At 43.6% G+C, this 23694-nt stretch overlaps 1 protein-coding gene across 1 annotated transcript in view; it reads right to left on the reverse strand.

Annotated features, from left to right (window-relative positions):
* LOC119964246 (probable voltage-dependent R-type calcium channel subunit alpha-1E) overlaps positions 1-23694 on the reverse strand; it is a 1062240-nt gene that overhangs the window by 411835 nt on the left and 626711 nt on the right. The window contains exon 13 of the mRNA XM_038793526.1: positions 17638-17750. Coding sequence (XP_038649454.1) covers positions 17638-17750 — 113 coding nt within the window. The remainder of the gene's footprint in view (positions 1-17637; positions 17751-23694) is intronic.

Below are 23694 nucleotides of genomic sequence, written 5' to 3' on the forward strand. Positions count from 1 at the left end.
AATCCAGTCCTGTAAACCCATCACCTTTGCTCCTGTTTCCCGAGGAGCAAAAGGGAGGGGAGGGAGAAGGGCATGACTGTGTGAAAATAATAGAGGAAATGGAAGAAGTACGCATATCAGAAGAAGAGCTACTACAGAACCCAGATTTAATCCTATTTACTGATGGTTCCTTTTATTGACAAGGGTATCAGAAAAGCTGGGTGGGCAGTCACAAGCCCATACAAAGTATTATCAGACAGGGAGGAAAGGGTAGAGCGAGGGAACCATGGTTTACCAAAGAAGTGGAATCTCTTGTTAAGAGGAAAAAGGAGGCCTATGTGAAGATGAGGCGTGAAGTCTCAGTTGGGGCGCTTGATAGTTACAGGGAAGCAAGGAAGGATCTAAAGAGAGAGCTAAGACGAGCAAGGAGGGGACATGAGAGGTCTTTGGCAGGTAGGATCAAGGAAAACCCAAAAGCTTTCTATAGGTATGTCAGGAATAAAAGAATGACTAGGGTAAGAGTAGGGCCAGTCAAGGACAGTGGTGGGAAGTTGTGTGTGGAGACTGAGGAGATAAGCGAGATACTAAATGAATACTTTTCGTCAGTATTCACTCAGGAAAAAGATAATATTGTGGAGGAGAATGCTGAGACCCAGGCTATTAGAATAGATGGCATTGAGGTGCGTAGGGAAGAAGTGTTGGCAATTCTGGACAAGGTGAAAATAGATAAGTCCCCGGGGCCTGATGGGATTTATACTAGGATTCTCTGGGAAGCCAGGGAAGAGATTGCTGAGCCTTTGGCTTTGATTTTTAGGTCATCATTGGCTACAGGAATAGTGCCAGAGGACTGGAGGATAGCAAATGTGGTCCCTTTGTTAAAGAAGGGGAGTAGACATAACCCCGGTAACTATAGGCCGGTGAGCCTAACATCTGTGGTGGGTAAAGTCTTGGAGAGGATTATAAAAGATACGATTTATAATCATCTAGATAGGAATAATATGATTAGGGATAGTCAGCATGGTTTTGTGAAGGGTAGGTCATGCCTCACAAACCTTATCGAGTTCTTTGTGAAGGTGACTGAACAGGTGGACGAGGGTAAAGCAGTTGATGTGGTGTATATGGATTTCAATAAAGCGTTTGATAAGGTTCCCCACGGTCGGCTATTGCAGAAAATACGGAGGCTGGGGATTGAGGGTGATTTAGAGATGTGAATCAGAAATTGGCTAGTTGAAAGAAGACAGAGAGTGGTGGTTGATGGGAAATGTTCAGAATGGAGTTCAGTTACGAGTGGCGTACCACAAGGATCTGTTCTGGGGCCGTTGCTGTTTGTCATTTTTATAAATGACCTAGAGGAGGGCGCAGAAGGATGGGTAAGTAAATTTGCAGACGACACTAAAGTCGGTGGAGTTGTAGACAGTGCGGAAGGATGTTGCAGGTTACAGAGGGACATAGATAAGCTGCAGAGCTGGGCTGAGAGGTGGCAAATGGAGTTTAATGTGGAGAAGTGTGAGGTGATTCACTTTGGAAAGAATAACAGGAATAAGGAATATTTGGCTAATGGTAAAATTCTTGGTAGTGTGGATGAGCAGAGGGATCTCGGTGTCCATGTACATAGATCCCTGAAAGTTGCCACCCAGGTTGATAGGGTTGTGAAGAAGGCCTATGGTGTGATGGCCTTTATTGGTAGAGGGATTGAGTTCCGGAGCCATGAGGTCATGTTGCAGTTGTACAAAACTCTAGTACGGCCGCATTTGGAGTATTGCGTACAGTTCTGGTCGCCTCATTATAGGAAGGACGTGGAAGCTTTGGAACGGGTGCAGAGGAGATTTACCAGGATGTTGCCTGGTATGGAGGGAAAATCTTATGAGGAAAGGCTGATGGACTTGAGGTTGTTTTCGTTAGAGAGAAGAAGGTTAAGAGGTGACCTAATAGAGGCATACAAAATGATCAGAGGGTTAGATAGGGTGGACAGCGAGAGCCTTCTCCCGCGGATGGAGGTGGCTAGCACGAGGGGACATAGCCTTAAATTGAGGGGTAATAGATATAGGACAGAGGTCAGAGGTGGGTTTTTTACGTAAAGAGTGGTGAGGCCGTGGAATGCCCTACCTGCAACAGTAGTGAACTCGCCAACATTGAGGGCATTTAAAAGTTTATTGGATAAGCATATGGATGATAAGGGCATAGTGTAGGTTAGATGGCCTTTAGTTTTTTCCATGTCGGTGCAACATTGAGGGCCGAAGGACCTGTACTGCGCTGTATCGTTCTATGTTCTATGTTCTATTAGCTGAAGGACGTTTGCCCCCAGGTACATCAGCTCAGCAGGCCAAACTAAAGGCACCAATAGAAGCATGTCATATGGCAAGAGATAGAACTGCTAACATCTATACTGACTCCAGATATGGGGCGGAATTCTCCGCTCCCCACGCAGCGTGGGAGAATCGCGGGAGGGCCTCCCGACTTTTTTCACGCCCCCCTGGCACCCCCGCGATTCTTCCGAGCCGGGGGAGGGGGGGGGGGGGGGGGGGAGAAGAATCAGAAGAATCTAACACACCTCCACACAGGTCTTGGTAGACCCGCAGGATACTACTGTCCCACTTCCAGCTCCGTGTCTGCTTGGCTCACTGTAGAATGTGCTCCTTATCCAACTACCTGTGGAATCTCACCACCATTGCCCTTGGGGGGGGGGGGGGGGGGGGGTCACCCGTTCACGGCTTCCTCGCAAGTGCTCTGTGAGCCCTGTCTACCTCCAAGGGTCGGGAGAATGCCCCATCACCCAGTAGCTTCTCAAACATATCTGCGATGTATGCCCCAGCGTCCAAGCCCAACAATTCTCAAGTTCTGCCGGCGGGACCTATTCTTTAGGTCCTCCACCTTCTCCAGGCGCTTCTTCTGCTGGTCTCTCAGCATCCCCACCTCCAAGTCCACCGCAGTTTGATGTTCCTCCTGGTCAGCCAACGCCTTCTCTACTTCCTGGATCGCCCGATCTTGGGCATCCAATCGAAGCTCCAGCCACTCAATCGACTCTTTTATCAGGTCCAAGCAATCCCATTTCTGCTTAGCAAAGCTTTCCTGAATAACTTGCTCTGTTGACCGTTGGGTCGACAAATCAGAGGTCCGGTTCTCCGCCATGCTGTCTCCTGCTGCCCAAGCCTTCTCTGTCTTTCCAATAGTGACATTTAAAGGGCGTCTTGACAAATACATGAATAGGATGGGAATAAAGGGATACTGACCCAGGAAGTGTAGAAGGTTTTAGGTTAGCCGAACAGCATGGTCACACAGGCTTGGTGAGCCGAAGGGCCTGATCCTGTGCTGTACTTTTCTTTACTCTTTGCATTACAGGCTCAGATACTAAACACAGTCACATATTACAGGCCCGGATACAAAACACAGACATACTGCATTCGAGGCTCATATGAGAGAGACAGATACACTGCATTACAGGCTCTTATAACAGATAGAGCCACAATGTATTACAAGCTCTTTATCAGAGACAGTCATACTGCATTACAAGCTCTGATACCAGAGACAGTTACTCTGCATTACAGGCTCAGATACCAGAGACAGTAACACTGCATTAGAGGCTCAGATACCAAACATTCACACTGCATTACAGGCTCTTATACCAGAGACCATCATACTGCATTACAGGCCCTGATACAAAACACAGCCACAGTGCATTACAGGCTCAGATACCAGGGACAGTTACACTGCATTACCGTCTCTGATACCAGAGACATATAACTGCATTAATGGCTCTGATACTGGAGCCTGTGTAGTGAGCTGCTCCAATACATTTTTTTTCTGCAAATGAAATAATGGGGGAGGATAAACAGAAGGTTATTCTATTAACGGTTTGTGGGCAACCCAATTGCCAACCTTATAAGGAATTTGATGCCCCTGGAGGCTCCCGACACAAAGTCATTCGACCAGGTGGTGAAGCTGGTCAGGGAACACTTCAACTCCAGTCCTCAATTATGAAATGAAAATGAAAATCGCTTATTGTCACGAGTAGGCTTCAAATGAAGTTACTGTGAAAAGCCCCTAGTCGCCACATTCCGGCGACTGTTCGGGGAGGCTGTTCCGGGAATCGAACCGTGCTGCTGGCCTGCTTGGTCTGCTTTCAAAGCCAGCGATTTAGCCCTGTGCTAAACAGCCCCTGATTATAATGCAATTATAATGCAGCGCTACAAGTTTAATTCAGTTATCAGGGATCCAGGATAGATGATTTCCGCATTTGTTGCTGGACTCAACCAAATGGCCGAGCATGGAGTTTTATACAGCGCTCAGAGAGAGGCTGCGTGGCCGTTCAGTATGCGGTATTTAAGTGTGCAAAATAAGCTTCTGGCTGAAATGAAGTTAACCCGGCAACCAGTCGACAGGTAGAGTAGAAGTTTAGCCACGATCTCAGGAACAGGATCATAGTCAGTGGTCAGGGAAGAAAATGGGTCGTCAGCCCAGAAATCAAGATGATTGCTACCAATGTAAGAAGCAAGCTGCTGCAGAGTTTATTTGTTTTTGGTGCAATAGCAAGGGCCATATCCAGGCACGTTGTCATAAGAACATAAGAACTAGGAGCAGGAGTAGGCCATCTGGCCCCTCGAGCCTGCTCCGCCATTCAATTAGATCATGGCTGATCTTTTGTGGACTCAGCTCCACTTTCCGGCCCGAACACCATAACCCTTAATCCCTTTATTCTTCAAAAAACTATCTATCTTTACCTTAAAAACATGTAATGAAGGAGCCTCAACTGCTTCACTGGGCAAGGAGTTCAAAAGTTTATTGGATAAGCATATGGATGATAAGGGCATAGTGTAGGTTAGATGGCCTTTAGTTTTTTCCATGTCGGTGCAACATTGAGGGCCGAAGGACCTGTACTGCGCTGTATCGTTCTATGTTCTATGTTCTATTAGCTGAAGGACGTTTGCCCCCAGGTACATTAGCTCAGCAGGCCAAACTAAAGGCACCAATAGAAGCATGTCATATGGCAAGAGATAGAACTGCTAACATCTATACTGACTCCAGATATGGGGCGGAATTCTCCGCTCCCCACGCAGCGTGGGAGAATCGCGGGAGGGCCTCCCGACTTTTTTCACGCCCCCCTGGCACCCCCGCGATTCTTCCGAGCCGGGGGGGGGGGGGGGGGGGAGAAGAATCAGAAGAATCTAACACACCTCCACACAGGTCTTGGTAGACCCGCAGGATACTACTGTCCCACTTCCAGCTCCGTGTCTGCTTGGCTCACTGTAGAATGTGCTCCTTATCCAACTACCTGTGGAATCTCACCACCATTGCCCTTGGGGGGGGGGGGGGGGTCACCCGTTCACGGCTTCCTCGCAAGTGCTCTGTGAGCCCTGTCTACCTCCAAGGGTCGGGAGAATGCCCCATCACCCAGTAGCTTCAGTGGCAAGGAATTCCATAGATTCACAACCCTTTGGGTGAAGAAGTTCCTCCTAAACTCAGTCCTAAATCTACTTCCCCTTATTTTGAGGCTATGTCCCCTAGTTCTGCTGTCACCCGCCAGTGGAAACAACCTGCCCGCATCTATCCTATCTATTCCCTTCATAATTTTAAATGTTTCTATAAGATCCCCCCTCATCCTTCTAAATTCCAACGAGTACAGTCCCAGTCTACTCAACCTCTCCTCATAATCCAACCCCTTCAGCTCTGGGATTAACCTAGTGAATCTCCTCTGCACACCCTCCAGTGCCAGTACGTCCTTTCTCAAGTAAGGAGACCAAAACTGAACACAATACTCCAGGTGTGGCCGCACTAACACCTTATACAATTGCAACATAACCTCCCTAGTCTTAAACTCCATCCCTCTAGCAATGAAGGACAAAATTCCATTTGAGTTCTTAATCATCTGTTGCACTTGTAAACCAACCTTCTGTGACTCATGCACTAGCACACCCAAGTCTCTCTGCACAGCGGCATGCTTTAATATTTTATCGTTTAAATAATAATCCCGTTTTCTGTTATTCCTACCAAAATGGATAACCTCACATTTGTCAACATTGTATTCCATCTGCCAGACCCTAGCCCATTCACTTAACCTATCCAAATCCCTCTGCAGACTTCCAGTATCCTCTGCACGTTTCGCTTTACCACTCATCTTAGTGTCATCTGCAAACTTGGACACATTGCCCTTGGTCCCCAACTCCAAATCATCTATGTAAATTGTGAACAATTGTGGGCCCAACACGGATCCCTGAGGGACACCACTAGCTACTGATTGCCAACCAGAGAAACACCCATTTATCCCAACTCTTTGCTTTCTATTAATTAACCAATCCTCTATCCATGCTACTACTTTACCCTTAATGCCATGCATCTTTATCTTATGCAGCAACCTTTTGTGTGGCACCTTGTCAAAGGCTTTCTGGAAATCCAGATATACCACATCCATTGGCTCCCTGTTATCTACTGCACTGGTAATGTCCTCAAAAAATTCCACTAAATTCATGCCAGGCAGAAAGCACCAGATCAAACAAATCAATGTATGACTCCAGTGAACTAAGTGGAGAGGAATTCAGACGGAGAACCTGAAACGGACAAACTAAACATGGTGAAAGTGAGCAAAAAAGCCCCAGTTGAGATAGTCCTCACAATAAATGGAAGACCACCAAAGATGGAGGTTGACACCTGGGCATCGGCCATGTTTGTGGACGAACAAACGTTCAAATATCTTCGAGAAGTAGTTCAGTCTTTAACTTGGGTGACACAACAGCTAGGTTGGCGACATATACGGGAGAAACCTTGAAAATCTTGGGAACAACCCCAACGCCAGTGTAATGCAAGCAACAGGATGCCAGCGACCGATGATCATTGCCGAGGACATCAGCCAAGTCTCATGGAACGGGATTGGCTGCGCGAAATCAAGTTGAATTGGTTGGAGATCTTCAAAATTTCAGAGTGTTTTCTGTTTCTGGGATCGTGGCAAACAGTCAACAGTGAGTCAACCTGATGAAGGAGCTGTGCTCCAAAAGCTAGCGATTCCAAACAAACCTGTTGAACTTTAACCTGCTGTTGTAAGACTTCGTACAGAATCCATAGAATACCTGAAGTGCAGAAGGAAGCCATTCAGGCCATCAAATCTGCACCGACCACTAAAAGAGCACCCCACCGCGGCCTACTGCTCCACCCTATCCTCATAACCTTGTAACCTGCACCTGTTTGGGCACAAATGCACAATTTAGCATGGCCAATCCACATCGCTGGACACTAAGGGGCAATTTTATCATAGCCAATTCACCTAATTCATCTCTGACTGTGGGAGAAAACCAGAGAACCAGGAGCAAACCCACGCAGATACGGGGAGAATGTACAAACGCCACACAGTTACTCAAAGCCGGAATTGAATGCGGATGCCTGGCGCTGAGAGTACGGAAGTGTTAACCACTGTGCCACCATGCCGGTAAATATGCCATAGTGTCTCTGTGACTCTACAATACCAGACTGTCACGGGAATGTCACTTCAAGAAATGTTTGTCTGCTCAAGTGGTTGCAGTTATGTCAGAGTGTGGGTGGAGCTGAGCTCTGGCTCTGCTTTTTAGTTTTGCTTTGAGGAAAAGCTTGGGTGTGTCTGTGTTTTTTTAGTTTTGTTTTAGTTTTGGAGACGCTGCAGTCACAGCAAGATGTGTATGAATCTCTGCAAGCTTATGAATGTCCATTTGGTGATTTCAACGTGGTAACTGTTCTCAGTAGTGAAGTTAAACCTGATGTCTTTCTGACCAAAGGGTTCTTTTTGTCTTATGGGTGTTGCAAGGAAAGATTAAGAGTTACTGTATTCTTTTAGGGATTTATTGGTGTTGATAGTCGTTAAGATGTTTACTGTGGGTTTATAAAGTGTTAACTGGTTTCATAAATAAACATTGTTTTAATTTAAAAGTACTGTGGATATCTGTTGCACCACACTTGTACAGTAGGCCCCTGTGCTCCCCATTACCACAATCTATTAAAAGTTGCGGGTCAAGTGAATTCCATGATACACTTTGGTGTTCTCTAAACCCTGGCCCATAACAAATTGGGGGCTCGAAGGGGGTAAATGTCTATCTACTGGGTTCGCTTTCTGAACTTAAAGAAATGTGAGGGGTGAGCATATTGTGGTTGTTTTCCAGTTTATGTAGGGAGTGTGTCGTGGACAATGGCTCTTTCAGAGGCTCTGAACTTTTTGGGGGTGGAGACGGTCACACGCAGTACCTTACGGACAGAGACTAAAAACAGGCTTTTAGAGTTGGCAGAATCGTTAACATTACCTGACAAAATGTGAAAAGATGAGGTAAGGATGGCAGTGGCTAAGCATTTAAAATTGCCTGAGATACAGTTTGGCTCATTGGAAATAGCAAAAATTCAGTTACAAATTAAACAAATGGAACATGAGAAACAATTAAAGCAGCTTGAATACGAAAGAGAGAGAGTGGAGAAAGAAAGAGATAGAAAGGAAAAAGAAAAAAAGAGTGAAGAAAAGAAAACAGAAAGAATAGCCCTAGCAGAACAAAAAGAAAGAGAAAGGGAGATACATCAGGGAAAAAGATAGAGAGAGTTTGAACTTCAGAAAATAGCCATGAAACATGACAGTCAGTTAAAATTGGCAGATGTAAAGGGAAACATACAGTTGGATGATAGTGATGAGGATAGTGAGAAATCATCCTCAATAGATGAGGATCTATTTAAATATGTCCAAGCATTGCCAAATTTGATGAGAAGGAGATAGAAGCCTTTTTTCATTTCATTTGAGAAGGTAGCTCAACAAATGAAATGGCCACAGGACACGTGGGTATTACTGATTCAAACAAAGCTGGTAGGTACGGCCAGTGAAGTAAATCCATCTTAGGTGCATATGAACTAGTGCCTAAAATCTACAGACAAAGATTTAGAAATTTAAGGAAATAATTTGGTCAAACATACATGGTGTTTGAAAGGATCAAACAGAGTAATTTTGATAGGTGGATAAGGGCTTTGAAAATAGTTCAAACGTATGAAGCTCTCAGCCAAATTATACTTTTAGAGGAGTTTAAAAATTCAATTCCTGATGTAGTGAGAACTCACATGGAAGAGCAGAGGGTTAAAACTGAGAGGTTAGCAGCAGAAATGGCAGATGATTATGAAGTAGTTCATAAATCATAGCTTGGTTTCCGACATCAGTTTCAGTCTGTGAGGAATAGAAACTGGGGACATGAGATGGGGACTCAAGTGGTAAAGGCAAAGGTGATCTGATGGGAGATAACAAGGAGAGCGTACTTTAGGTTTAAAAAAAGGAATCCAGGAGGGTGAAAGAGACTTGAAAAGTTTAAAATGTTTCACTGTAATAAACTAAGCCATGTAAAGTCAGTGTTGGTGGTGGAAGAAAAGCACTGGGAAGGCTGATATGGTAAAACAGGATAAGACAGTGAGGTTTGATAAAGTGGTGAAGGAAAGCCCAAGTGAAGCAAAGGAGGTGCAAAAGATTGTACAGTCTGATCAAGAGGTGATTGATAAGAAGGTGCCAGATGTTTTTAAATAATTTACTTGTGTGGGTAACGTTTACTCATGTATATCAGGAGGAGCAGCTGAATCAGTCACAATTCTAAGAGGTACAGGAGCTAGTCAATCTTTAATGGTAAAAGGTGAAGAGTTATGTAATTTGTGAGGAATATTGCCAGAAAAGGTGGTAATATGTGGAATTCAGGATGGGAAGAGTAGTTCCATTATATAAGGCAAGGTTGGAAAGTCCAGTGAAGAGTGGTGAAGTGGTAGTAGGAGTAACAGAGAAACTATCATGTCCAGGAATACAATTTATCTTGGGTAATGGATCGCAGGTGGGAGTGATGCCTACTGTGGTTGATAAGCCAGTGGAAAATCAGACATCTGAAGTGTTGAAGGACGAATATCCTGGGATTTTTCAGGATTGTGTAGTAACAAGGTTGCAAATTCATAGGTTAAGATGAGAGGAGAAATCAAAGAGTGAAGATGAAGTTGAAGTGTAATTATCAGAACCGATTTTTGATCAGATGGTTGAAAAAGAACAAGAACAGGTCGAGGATGAGTTGGATATTTTTAGTTCAGCAAAATTGGCGGAGTTACAACAGAAAGATGTAGAAATAAACTGGATGTATCAGAAAGCATACACGGAAGAGGAATCTGAGTGTATACCAGAGTGTTATTACTGTAAAAGTGATGTTTTGATGAGAAAATGGAGACCTTTTAAATAAAACCAGTGCCCTTAATACCCATTCCAACGTTTGAGGAACCTTTTACAAGGGTCCTAATTGATTGCGTAGGACCGCTTCCTAAAACGAAAAGTGAGAATCAATATCTTTCGACTATGATGGATGTGCCTACTAGGTTTCCAGAGGCCATTCCAGAAACCAATATTACAGCTAAAAAGATTGTGGAGGAGTTACTTAAATTCTTTACTAGATCTGGACTACCCACAGAAATACTATCGGATCAAGGATCTAATTTTACCTCAAAGTTATTCAAAGAAGTCATGGATAGCTTAGGAATAAAACAATTTAAATCAACTGCATACCATCCAAAATTGCAGGGAGCATAAGAAAGGTGGCATCAGACATTAAAGACAATGTTGAGGGCTTATTGTCAAGATTATCCAGAGGATTGGGATAAAGGAATTCCATTCGTACTGTTTGCAATTAGGGATGCACCTAATGAGTCAACCAAATTCAGTCCTTTTGAACTACTTTTTGGTCATGAGGTAAGAGGACCACTTAAATTGATTAAGGAAAAATTGGTGAGTGAGAAATCAGAACTTACATTATTGGATTACTTGTCAAATTTTAGGTAACGATTAAATAGAGCAGGGAAATTGGCTAGAAAACATTTAAAAGTTGCACAACATGTGATGAAACGGGTAGCGGACAAGAAATCCAAAGTTTGTAGTTTTGCCGGCGGAGATAAAGTTTTGAGTATTGTTACCAGTGGTAGGTGAACCTTTAAAAGTAAAGTTTTGTGGACCTTATCAGATTGAAAGGAAATTAAGTGAGGTGAATTATGTGGCAAGAACGTCAGATAGAAGGAAAACTCATTGAGTGTGTCATGTGAATATGCTTAAAAGGTACTTTGAAAGGGAAGGAGAGAAAAAGGAGGAGGTTTTAATGATTCTAACTCAAAGTGACGAACCAAATCCAGATGACTGTGAATTTGACATACCTCAAATTAAATTGGAAAATGAGGATGTTCTTAAAAATTAGGATAAATTGTTGAGTTACCTTCCAGAGGAAAAACGGACTGACCTGAAAGAGTTATTGATAATCACATGGGCAAGTTTGTGGAGATCAGTTGGGAAGCACTAAAATGGCTATACGTGAAGTAGATGTGGGATATGCTGTTCCAATCAAACATCCATATAGACTTAACCCATTAAAATTGGCACAGGTTAACAGAGAGAATGAAAGTATGCTTGAAAATGGCATAATTGAAGTGGGTTGCAGCCAATGGAGCTCATCCATAGTGATGGTACCAAAGCCGGACGGTACCCAACGGTTGTGTGTGGACTATAGAAAGGTTAATGCAGTTACAAGAACGGACTCTTAACCTATCCCACGTTTGAGAAAGTGGGACAATCAGGTTGTATTTACAAATTGGATTTACTCAAAGGTTACTGGCAGGTACCTTTATCTGACAGGGCGAAGGAGATTTCAGCTTTTCTGACTCCAGATGGAATATACCAATTTAAAGTTATGCCATTTGACATGAAAAACACCCCAGAGACATTTTAGCAGTTAACTAATAAAGTTGTTTCACGATTACCCAATTGTGCAGTTTACATCGACTATCCGGTAATTTTTAGCCAGACATGGACAGAACATTTGAAGCATTTGATGGAGTTATTTGAGCGACTTCAGGAGGTGGGTTTGGTGATAAACCGGGCCAAAAGTGAATTGGGTAATGTCCAAGTCACTTTCCTTGGCCATACAATCGCACAGGGTCGAATAGTCCCACGGGATGTGAAAACAAAATTGGGGAGTTTCCGATACCCTCGACACAACGCAAAATAATACGATTTCTGGGTATGAGTGGATTTTACCGGAAATTTGTACCGAATTTTAGCAGTTTGGTTCCACTGACGGACTTGCGGAAGAAGCGTAACAAATTCTAGTGGACATCGGAGTGTCAACAAGCATTTGACTGCACAAAAACTGTGATAACCAATGCTCCTGCATTGGAGAATTACAAGGGACTCTGTGATCAGACTGAACTAAAGCATCTGACTTAAAAGAGAAATTCCGAGGCGTGGAGAAATGGATGGATCGTGCAGAGACCTTTTTGTCTAAAGAGACTGTCAATCGAGAAGGATCCCAGTTGGAGGAAGGAGAACAAAAATGGACTATGTTATTAGTAAATGTTTGCGTGTGTTGTTTTTTGAAACTTTTCGTATATTTACTGAGTGCATTTCTTTTTTTTTTATAAATTTAGTGTACCCAATCATTTTTCCAATTAAGGGGCAATTTAGCGTGGCCAATCCACCTAGCTTGCACGTTTTTGGGTTGTGGGGGCGAAACCCACGCAGACACGGGGAGAATGTGCAAACTCCACACGGACAGTGACCCAGAGCCGGGATCGAACCTGGGACCTCAGCGCCGTGAGGCGGTTGTGCTAACCACTAGGCCACCATGCTGCCCTCTGAGTGCATTTCTTAAAGGAAAGTGAAAAGGTGAAAAATGAAACCATCTTGAAGTTGATGGTTTATTTTTTTTTCTTGGGGGGAGGTGTCTTGAGAATGTCACTTTAAGAAATGTTTGTCTGCTCAAGTGGCTGCAGTGATGTCAGAGTGTGGGTGGAGTTGAGCTCTGGCTCTGCTTTTTAGTTTCGCTTTGAGAAAAAGCTTGGATGTGTATGTGTTTTTTGGTTTCGTTTTGGTGTTGGAGCTGAAGCCAGCCAAAGAAGGTGTCATTTCGATCTCTCTGCCATCTAAAGACTATCTCTAGATCATTTGGTGAATTCAGAGTGATAACTGCTCTCAGTAGAGAAATTAAACCTGATGTGCTTCTGTAAAAAGGATTTCTGTCTTATGGGTGTTGAAAGGAAAGTTTAAGGATTACTTTGAGTGTTGTATTCTTTGGGGGGTGTATTTGAATTGATGGTTGCTAAGATATTCATTGTATGTTTTAAAAAGTTTAACTGAGTTCATAGAATAAACATTGTTTTGCTTTAAAAATTACTTTTAAATTTCACACCTGTAGAGTGGGCCGTGTGCTCCCCATACCACAATCTAGTAAAAGTTGTTGGTCTGGTGAATTCCATGTTACACTTTGGATTCTCTAAACCCTGGCCCATAACAAGATAAACTCATTATTACAGGATTCTGATGCCATGGACAATTGTACAGTGTTATAATTATCGGATAGCAAACAGTCCACAATATTGGATGGATCTGGTGCCAGATAGTCATACAGTTTTACAAGGGATTGGGGTAGGCATGAATTGTAACAGTCAGTCCAAAGTTTTGAAACCAGAGTCAGCACGCACAGTATTATAGGGATCCACTGCTAGTCGCACAATACTACAGGTGTCTAATGTCCACAATCTTAGACTGCTACAGATGGCTGATAACCGGAGACAGTCACCCAGTATTAAAGGTTTCTGATACTAAACAGTCAAAATTACAAAATGGTCTGATTACAGACACTGTCATACTGTAGTTCAGTGGATCTAATACTAAATATGGTTCCATGGTGTAATAGGTGTCTGAGAACAGAAGCAGTCACACAGTGCTACAGTTGTCTGATACCTGATAGTCACACATTACTGCATGCACCTGGTGCCAGGAGAGTCACAGTTTTACTCAGCTCCAACACCAAGCAGTTACACAGACTCCTTAGGCAGCACCTTCCAAACGCATGACCACTATCATCTGGAAGGATAAGAGCAGAAGGTGCACTGGGAACACCATCACCTGGAAGTTCCCCTCCAAGCCACTCACATCCTGACTTGGAAATAGATCGCCGTTCCATTACTGTCACTGGGTCAAAATCCTAGAACTCCCTCCCTAACAGCACAGTGGGTGTACCTAGGCTACCTGTCCTGCAGCGGTTTAAGAAGGCAGCTCACCACCACCTTCTCAAGGGCATTTAGAGATGGACAATAAATTCTGACCCAGCCAGCAACACCCACATCCCATGAAAGAATTTAATAAATGACAGAAAGACCTCAGACTGGATTTTCATCTTCAGTTTGGGAGTCGTGACTCGGGCCATTTCCCAACATCACATTCCCAACTTCTAAAAGTCAGTTCATTCAATGTTTTGGTCTCTGGGACTCAAGACATGAGCTGGAGTTGGGGCTACAATGGCAACAGAGGTTCCTCAAGGCAAGACCAATGGGTTTACTGAAATGAAATGAAATGAAAATCGCTTATTGTCACAAGTAGGCTTCAAATGAAGTTCCTGTGAAAAGCCCCTAATCGCCACATTCTGGCGCCTGTTCGGGGAGGCTGGTACGGGAATTGAACCATTCTGCTGGCCTGCCTTAGTCTGCTTTAAAAGCCAGCTCTTTAGCCATGTGCTAAACCAGCCTGGGTTATTGACCCAGTTCTATTCATGATGGTTCAACCCTCTAGCCCTCATCATGCACTCTTCCATCCTGTGTCTCCTATGTGCTACTGATCCAGTATCCACTAGCTACAGAACTCATGAGCCATATAATAATACAAGCCATTTTTTGAAGAGCTCAAGAAAAATAATCTAACCTTCAACATTCTTTTGTAAACAAATTGCTCCCCTTACAATCTCATAAAACTGTCAGTCTCATAAAGCTGTTAATCAAACACAGCCAGTGAAAGTCCCATTGAAGAAAAGTTTAATTCCTTAACACCTCTTAACCCTGTCCAAATAAATATATAGACATTGAAAAACCACTTCAATAAAAGTGGGAGTTATTACAAACTCCTAAAAGTGTCAACCAAACAAATCTCGCAGATCCCTTTGCAACTGTGTAAACAATCCCCTGCCGGGCTGAGTCCATTAATAATCTTGGAGCTCAGCTAAGCATTCATAATGAGGCCATCTGGCAAAATCAATTTCTGCCAATCTGTTCAGCCTGCTTCTATTAATGCAGTTTCTAGAACTTAACATGTCCCTATAATCATTGATGTTTACAAGTGTCATGTGAGAGTACCTTTAAGAAATGTTGTTTAGAAATGGGGCGTGTGCGTATATAGATATCTGTAGTGAGAGTGCATTTAAGAAATGGGTGTTTACTACTGCAGTGATGTCAGAGAGTGGGTGGAGCTTGGCTGTCTGTCAGATTTTAACTTTCGTTTTAGGCTGTTTGCTGCAGGGTGTGTTTTAGTTTTGTTTTCAGTGTTGGCGCTGAAGCCAGACCAAGCAGGTGTACTGCTGTTCTCTCTGCCATCAAAAGACTATCTCTTGATCATTTGGTGAATTCAGAATTATAAATGTTTTCATTAGTGACTTTAACCTGATGTGCTTCTGATAAAGGTTTTGTTTTGAAGTCGTATGGGTGTTAAAAGGAAAGCTTAAAGGTTTACTTAGTGTTGTATTCTTTGTGGGTTGTATTTAAAGTAATGGTTGCTAAGATCTTCACTGTATGTTTTAAAAAGGTTAACTTGAGTTCATAGAATAAACATTGTTTTGCTTTACAAAATACTTTTCCATTTCTGCTGTACCACACCACTAGAGTAGGCCGTCCGCTCCCCATACCACAATCTATTAAAAGTTGTGGGTCAGGTGAACTCCATGATATACTTTGGGGTTCTCTAAACCCTGGCCCATAACACAAGAATGAGGCTGTAGGGTCGATCATCCAGGACTGAGATGAGGAGAAAATTCTTTACTCAAAGGGTTGTGAGTCTTTGTAATTTTCTAACCCTCTGAGTTGTGGATGCTCCATTGGTGAATATATTTAAGGCTGGGATAGACAAGGTATTCGCCTTTCAACGAATAAAGGGATGAGGGGGAGGGGGAAGGAGGGAAAAATGGAGTTGAGGCAGAAGAGCCACCAGGATCCTACTGAATGGTAGAGAAGGCTCAATGAGCAGGCCCATGCAAACTCCAGTACCAGCAAGCCACTTATCTTGACTTGGAAATATATCACCAGCATTTCACTGTCATTGGATTAAAATTCAAGAAATCACTTCCTAAACTAAAACCTACACAACATGGCCTGCAGCACTTCAACAATGCAGTTCATCACCAGCTTCTCAAGTGCAATTAGGGATGTGCATTTAACGCCTTCCATGCAATACTAATATCTCATCAACAAATATGGAAAAAATATTGTCGTCATTAGATAGCAAGGACAGTGACAGAGCAATAAAGGGGCAAGTACCAGACATAGTCTCAAAATAATACAGCAGTTCGATACCATAGTCAGTCACTTTGTATACAGGGATATAATACCATAGGCAGTCACACTATATTACAGTGGTCTGATATGATAGACAGTCATACTGTATTACTGAGGTCTGATACCATAGATAGTCACACTGTACTGCATGGGTATTATTCCTTGACAGTCAAACTGCACTGCAAGGGTCTGATACCATAGATAGTCACACTGTACAGCAGGGGTCTGATACCATAGATAGTCACACTGTATTGCATGGGTATTATTCCTTGACAGTCACACTGCACTGCAGGTCTGATACCATAGATAGTCACAATGTACAGCAGGGGTCTGATACCATAGTCACACTATTCAGCAGGGGTCTGATACCATAGACAATCGACTGTACTGCATGGGTATTATTCCTTGACAGTCACACTGTGATGCAAGGGTATTATTCCTTGACAGTCACACTGTACTGCAAGTCTCTGATACCATAGATGGTCACACTATTCAGCAGGGGTCTGATACCATAGACAATCAACTGTACTGCATGGGTATTATTCCTTGATAGTCACACTATGCTGCAAGGGCATTATTCCTTGACAGTCACACTGTACTGCAAGTCTCTGATACCATGGATGGTCACATTGTACTGCAGGGGTGTGGTACCATAGACAGTCACACTACACTGCAGGGGTCTGGTACCATAGACAGTCACACGGTACTGCAGGGGTCTGGTACCATAGATAGTCACACGGTACTGCAGGATTCTGATACCATAGACAGTTACATTGTACTGCAGGAATCTAATACCATAGACAGTCACATTGTACTGCAGGGATCTAATACCATAGGCAGTCACACTGTATTATAGGGGTCTAACACCATTGATAGTCACACTGTACTGCAGGGGTCTAACACCATTGATAGTCACACTGCATTGCAGGGGTCTAATACCATTGATAGTCACACTGTACTGCAGGGGTCTAACACCATTGATAGTCACACTGTACTGCAGGGGTCTAACACCATTGATAGTCACACTGTACTGCAGGGGTGTAATACCATTGATAGTCACACTGCATTGCAGGGGTCTAATACCATTGATAGTCACACTGTACTGCAGGGGTCTAACACCATTGATAGTCACACTGCATTGCAGGGGTCTAATACCATTGATAGTCACACTGTACTGCAGGGGTCTAATACCATTGATAGTCACACTGTACTGCAGGGGTCTAACACCATTGATAGTCACACTGTACTGCAGGGGTGTAATACCATTGATAGTCACACTGTACTGCAGAATCAGGTACCAGCTACCATGTACTGGAAATTTTATTTTGACAAGATGCTTAATGTTGGACTCACCCCACAATCAAAACAATTGAAGGACGAGTGAAAATAAAGTCGCAGACCACAGCCGTACATCTTTAGGAACATCTCGGACAGGAAAAGGCCCAGAAACGTGAACTCTGCATAGTCTAAGAAAAAGAAAGAGAAGTGTTATAAGGAACTGAATGTAGGAGAGGGACAGCATGATCCCATTCAGAGCTCAAGCCTGCCTCGGTGCCATTTCCAGTCCCAGTATATATCAGACCAAACCTCATTTGTCTAATTGTTGCCAAGGATAACATTCCTTCGCCCCGAGAACCTCCTGTCCTGCTTCCCAGGGTGCCCCACATGCCCCCTGCCAGTTGGGGGTGATGGTTTAGAGAGGTGTTGACTTCCATGATTTTTCACTCTCTGGACTGGCAAGGTCACAATCTAGAAAAGGAATAATAGTTTGCCGTTTGAGGCTTGCTCGCTACTGTTTGCTGACAGGCTACAAAAGGGTGACTCGCTTGCTGCCCACAGGAGATAGAATCTTAGCTGGGCCTTGAGAACTGGGTTCTATTTTATCGGTTAGATCCTCAGGTCAGTACAGAAAAATCTCAGGACATCTCAATAACTTTACAGTCAATGATGTACTTTCGAAGTGTAGCCAATTTGTGCACAGCAAGATCCCACAAACAGCAAAGAGGAAAAGCCTAGATAATCTGTTGTTAGTAACTTTGGTTTAAAGTCAGAACCGTGAAACAATTGTCCTGCCCCTCTTCAAAATTCTGCCACTGGATCTTCCATGCTCCTTTGAGAGGGCTGACTTATTCCATGTCTCGTCCAACAGACTCCACCCCTGACAGTCCAGCAATCCCTCATACTGCACTGGAAATATCCAGCTGAATCCTGTGCTCCAGTGACTGGAGTGGAAAATGAACACAAAATGCAGGCAGATACTCCAGCGCAGTACTGAGGGAGAGCTGCACTTATGGAAATTGTTCCTGAATTCACTCCTGAAATTCGTGACTCTAATATGTCAGTCACACACCCTGTTCCTTGACTCCCTAACCAATCAAAATAATGTATTTTGATCTACCCAATCTGTTTTCCTTAGTATATTAAACTTCAATCAAATCTCTCCTTGTAATTTAACCATAAAATCCCTACAGTGCAGGAGGTCATTCAGCCCAACAAATCCACACCAACCCTCTGAAAGAACACCCTAACAAGGTCCACTTCCCCCACACTATCCCCAACCCCACCTAACCTGTGCATCCCTGGACACTAAGGGGCAATTTAGTATGGACAATTCATTTTTTCCAATTAAGGGGCAATTTAGTGTGGCCCATCCACCTACCCTGCACTTCTAGACAGAGGGGCACCAATATCCTGGGAGGGAAATTTGCTACGGCTCTTTGGGGGGTTTAAACTAATTTGTCAGTAGAATGGGAAAACGAGCTGTAGTCCAGAAGCCAGTGTTGAGAGTAGTGCGGTACAAAGGAGGGTATCAAGGTCGCAGGAGTGTACCGGCAGACAGAAAGGTGGGTTGAAGTGTGTCTAAGTGTGTCTAGCATCCGGAATAAGGTAGGTGAACTTGGAGCATGGATTGGTACTTGGGACTATGACGTTGTGGCCATTACGGAGACATGGTTAGAACAGGGACAGGAATGGTTGTTAGAAGTTCCAGGGTATAGATATTTCAGTAAGAGTAGGGAAGGTGGTAAAAGAGGTGGAGGAGTAGCATTGTTAATCAAGGATAGTTTAACGGCTGCAGAAAGGCAGTTCGAAGGGGTTCTGCCTACTGAGGTAATATGGGCCGAAGTTAGAAATAGGAAAGGAGCGGTAACGTTGTTAGGAGTTTTCTACAAGCCCCCAAATAGTAATAAAGATGTGGAGGAAGAAATTACAAAACAGATTATGGATAGGTGTGGAGGTCTCAGGATAGTTGTCATGGGTGACTTTAACTTTCCAAATATTGATTGGAACCTCTGTAGGTCGAACAGTTCGGATGGGGCAGTTTTTGTACAGTGTGTGCAGGAGGGTTTCCTGACACAATATGTGGATAGGCCGACAAGAGGGGGGGCCACATTGGATTTGGTACTGGGAAATGAAGCAGGCCAAGTGTTAGATTTGTTTGTGGCAGAGCACTTTGGAGATAGTGACCACAATTCGGTGTCTTTCATTATTGCAATGGAGAGGGATAGGGCCATACGGCAGGGCATGGTTTATAATTGGGGGAGGGGTAATTATGATGCGATTAGGCAAGAATTAGGGAGCAGAAGATGGGAACAGAAACTGTCAGGGAAAGGCGCAAATGAAAAGTGGAGCTTGTTCAAGGAACAAATACTGCGTGTCCTTGATAGGTATGTCTCTGTCAGGCAGGGAGGAAATGGCCGTGTGAGGGAACCATGATTCACAAAGAGGTTGAATGTCTTGTCAAGAGGAAAAAGGAACCGTATGTAAGGATGAGAAAACAAGGTTCAGTTGGGTCGCTTGAGGGTTACAAGGTAAAAAGGAATGAGCTTTAAAAAAGGGCTTAGGAGAGCTAGGAGGGGGCATGAGAAGTCCTTTGCGGGTCGGATCAAGGAAAACCCGAAGGCTTTTTACTCTTATGTGAGAAATAAAAGAATGACTAGGGTGGGGTTAGGGCCAGTCAAGGGCAGTAGTGGGAACTTGTGCATGGAGTCAGAAGAAATAGGAGAGGGGTTGAATGAATACTTTTTTTCAGTGTTCACCAAGGAGAGGGGCCATGTATTTGAGGATGAGAGTGTGATACAGGCGGGTAGGCTGGAGGAGGTAGATGTTCTGAGGAAGGATGTATTCGCAATTTTGAAAAACCTGAGGGCCGATAAGTCCCCTGGGCCAGATGGGATATATCCAAGGATTCTTTGGGAGGCAAGGTATGAGATTGCAGAGCCTTTGGCTTTGATCTTTGGGTCCTCACTGTCTACGGGGATAGTGCCAGAGGACTGGAGAGTGGCGAATGTTGTTCCTCTGTTCAAGAAAGGGAATAGGAATGACACTGGTAATTATAGGCCGGTTAGTCTTACTTCGGTGGTCAGAAAGTTAATGGAACAGGTCCTGAAGGATAGGATCTATGACTATTTGGAAAGATGCAGTTTAATCCGGGATAGTCAACATGGATTCGTGAAGGATAAGTCTTGCCTCACAAATTTGATTGAATTCTTTGAGGAGGTAACTAAGTGTATAGATGAAGGTAGAGCAGTTGATGTCGTATACATGGATTTTAGTAAGGCATTTGATAAGGTTCCCCATGGTCGGCTTATGAAGAAAGTAAGGAGGTGTGGGATAGAGGGAAATTTGGCCAACTGGATAAGTAACTTGCTATCATGTAGAAGACAGAGGGTGGTGGTGGATGAAAAGTTTTCAGACTGAAGACCAGTTACCAGCAGTGTACCACAGGGATCAGTGCTGGGTCCTCTGCTATTTGTAATTTTTATCAATGACTTGGAGGAGGGGCCTGAAGGGTGGGCCAGCAAATTTGCTGATGACACCAAGATTGGTGGAGTAGTGGATGAGGTGGAGGGCTGTTGTAGGCTGCAAAGAGACATTGATAGGATGTAGAGCTGGGCCAAAAAATGGCAGATGGAGTTTAACCCTGATAAGTGCGAGGTGATTCATTTTGGTAGAAAAAATATAAATGCGGATTACAGGGTCAACGGCAGGGTTCTGAGGAATGTGGAGGGACAGAGAGATCTTGGGGTTCCTGTCCACAGATGTCTGAAGGTTGCCACCCAAGTGGATAGAGCCGTGAAGAAGGCCTATAGTGTGTTAGCGTTTATTAACAGGGGTCTTGAGTTTAAGAGCCGCGGGGTTATGCTGCAACTGTACATGACCCTGGTAAGACCACATTTGGAGTATTGTATGCAGTTCTGGTCACCTCACTATAGGAAGGATGTGGAAGCATTTGAAAGGGTGCAAAGGAGATTTACCAGATGCTGCCTGGTTTGCAGGATAGGTCTTATGAGGAAAGGTTGAGGGAGCTAGGACTTTTCTCTTTGGAGCGGAGGAGGATGAGAGGCGACTTAATAGAGGTTTATAAGATGATGAGGGGGATAGATAGATAGTTCAGAGACTATTTCCTCGGGTGGATGTAGCTGTTACAAGGGGGCATACTTATATGATTCAGCGTGGGAGATATAGGAGGGATGTCCAAGGTAGGTTCTTTACTAGAGAGTGGTTAGGGTGTGGAATGGACTGCCTGCTGTGATAGTGGAGCCGGACACTTTAGGAACTTTCAAGCGGTTATTGGATAGGCACATGGAGCACACCAGAATGGCAGGGAGTGGGATAGGTTGATCTTGGCTTCGGACAATGCCCGGCACAACATTGGGGGCCGAAGGGCCTGTTCTGTGCTGTACTGTTCTATGATGTTCTATCTTTGGGTTGTGGGGGCGAAGCCCATGCAAACATGGGGAGAATGTGCAAACTCCACACAGACAGAGACCCAGAGCCGGGATCGAACTTGGGACCTCGGTGGCGAGAGGCAGTAGTGCTAACCACTGCACCACCGTGCTGCTTCAGGCCTGGCGTTATGAGGCAGCAGTGCTAACCACTGTGCCACCGTGTTACCCTAGAACTACCCTTAGAGCCCAGCTATCATTCTGCCAGTCTACATATGTCCTCCTGTAAGTATGGTGTCCAGGACTACACTATTTCCAGGTCTAAACAGTGTTTTGTACAACTAAAGCATGATTTCTACCCCATTGTATTCTAATCCCCCAGCAATAAAGGCCAGTATTCCATTAGCCTTTTGATTATGTTCTGTACCTGTTTTATCATTTTACTGATCTGTGTACATGGACCCTACAATTTCTTTTACCTCCTACTACAGCTCGCTTTTCACAATTTTGAAAGTACCCCGTTCTATCTTTTTCACATTGGGAGTAAATGACCATGCACTTGATTATGCTCAAACCTATTTGCCACGGATTTTCTCATGTCTTTCATCTACACAGCTTACAATGCCGTATAGCGTTTTTCATGGTAAAACATGGATATTTTGCTTTCTGTCCCAGCATTTTATTTTTATTTCATGTTATGTGGGTATCACTGGCTGGGCCAGCATTTGTCACCTAAGTCTCACTGTCCTTGAGAGGTGTTAATACATATAAATAATATAAATAGCTGAAGCCCAAAGATGGATTCTTGCGGGACATCACTGGTCACATTCTACCAATTAGGGTAGCTGTACACTATCCCTCCTCTCTGTTTCCTGTCTCTCAGCCACTTTCCTAACCCAGTTAATTATTTACCATCAATTCCATGAGTTTAAACTTCAGCTAACAGTCTCATACGGGGATCTTTATAAAATGCCTTTTGGAAGTCCATATAAATTGCTTCTATACACATTCCACAACCAATACTTTAGCCACCTATTCAATAATTTACTGATCACATTTCAAAAATACTAAATTGGCTGCAAGCGTTTTGGGATTGTCCTAAGATTATTAAAACTGAAAACTGAAGAAGAGTCATATTGAATTCAAAACATTACTTCTATTTTTTGCTCTCCACAGATACTGGTAGACCTGCTGAATTTTTCCAGCATTTCGGTTTTTACTTCAGATCTCCAGCATGCGTTTTACTATTAGTTGGGAATGATATTGTTATGTGAGAGTGCCTTTAAGAATTGGATGATTAAGAAATGTACCTTTAAGAAATGAGGCTAATCATATTACTGAAGTGATGTCACGGGGGGAGCTGAGCTCACTTCTGCTTTTTGGGAGTTTTAGTTTCAGTTTGAAGAAAACTTGGGTCTGGCTGTGAGCTGCATTGCTGGTGATCTCTACCATGAAGGACTATCTCTTAATCCTTTGGTGAAATCGGAATTGTAAAAAGGTCTCAGTATTGAATATAATTCTAATGCGCTTCGGTTTGAAGGATTTGTGAAGTCTTTTGGATGTGTAAAGGAACAGTTTGCAGGACTGGGTAGTGTTGTATTATTTTCAGGGTTATCTTTGAATTACGGGATGTTTATTTAAAAGGTTAATTTGAGTTCATGGAATAAACATTGTTTTTTTAAAAATACCACTTGTCCATTATTGTAATACTACACCTGGGGAACAAGCCGTATGCTTCAAAAGC

The sequence above is a fragment of the Scyliorhinus canicula genome, chromosome 4 (genome assembly GCF_902713615.1).
Source record: "Scyliorhinus canicula chromosome 4, sScyCan1.1, whole genome shotgun sequence".
NCBI lineage: Eukaryota > Metazoa > Chordata > Chondrichthyes > Carcharhiniformes > Scyliorhinidae > Scyliorhinus > Scyliorhinus canicula.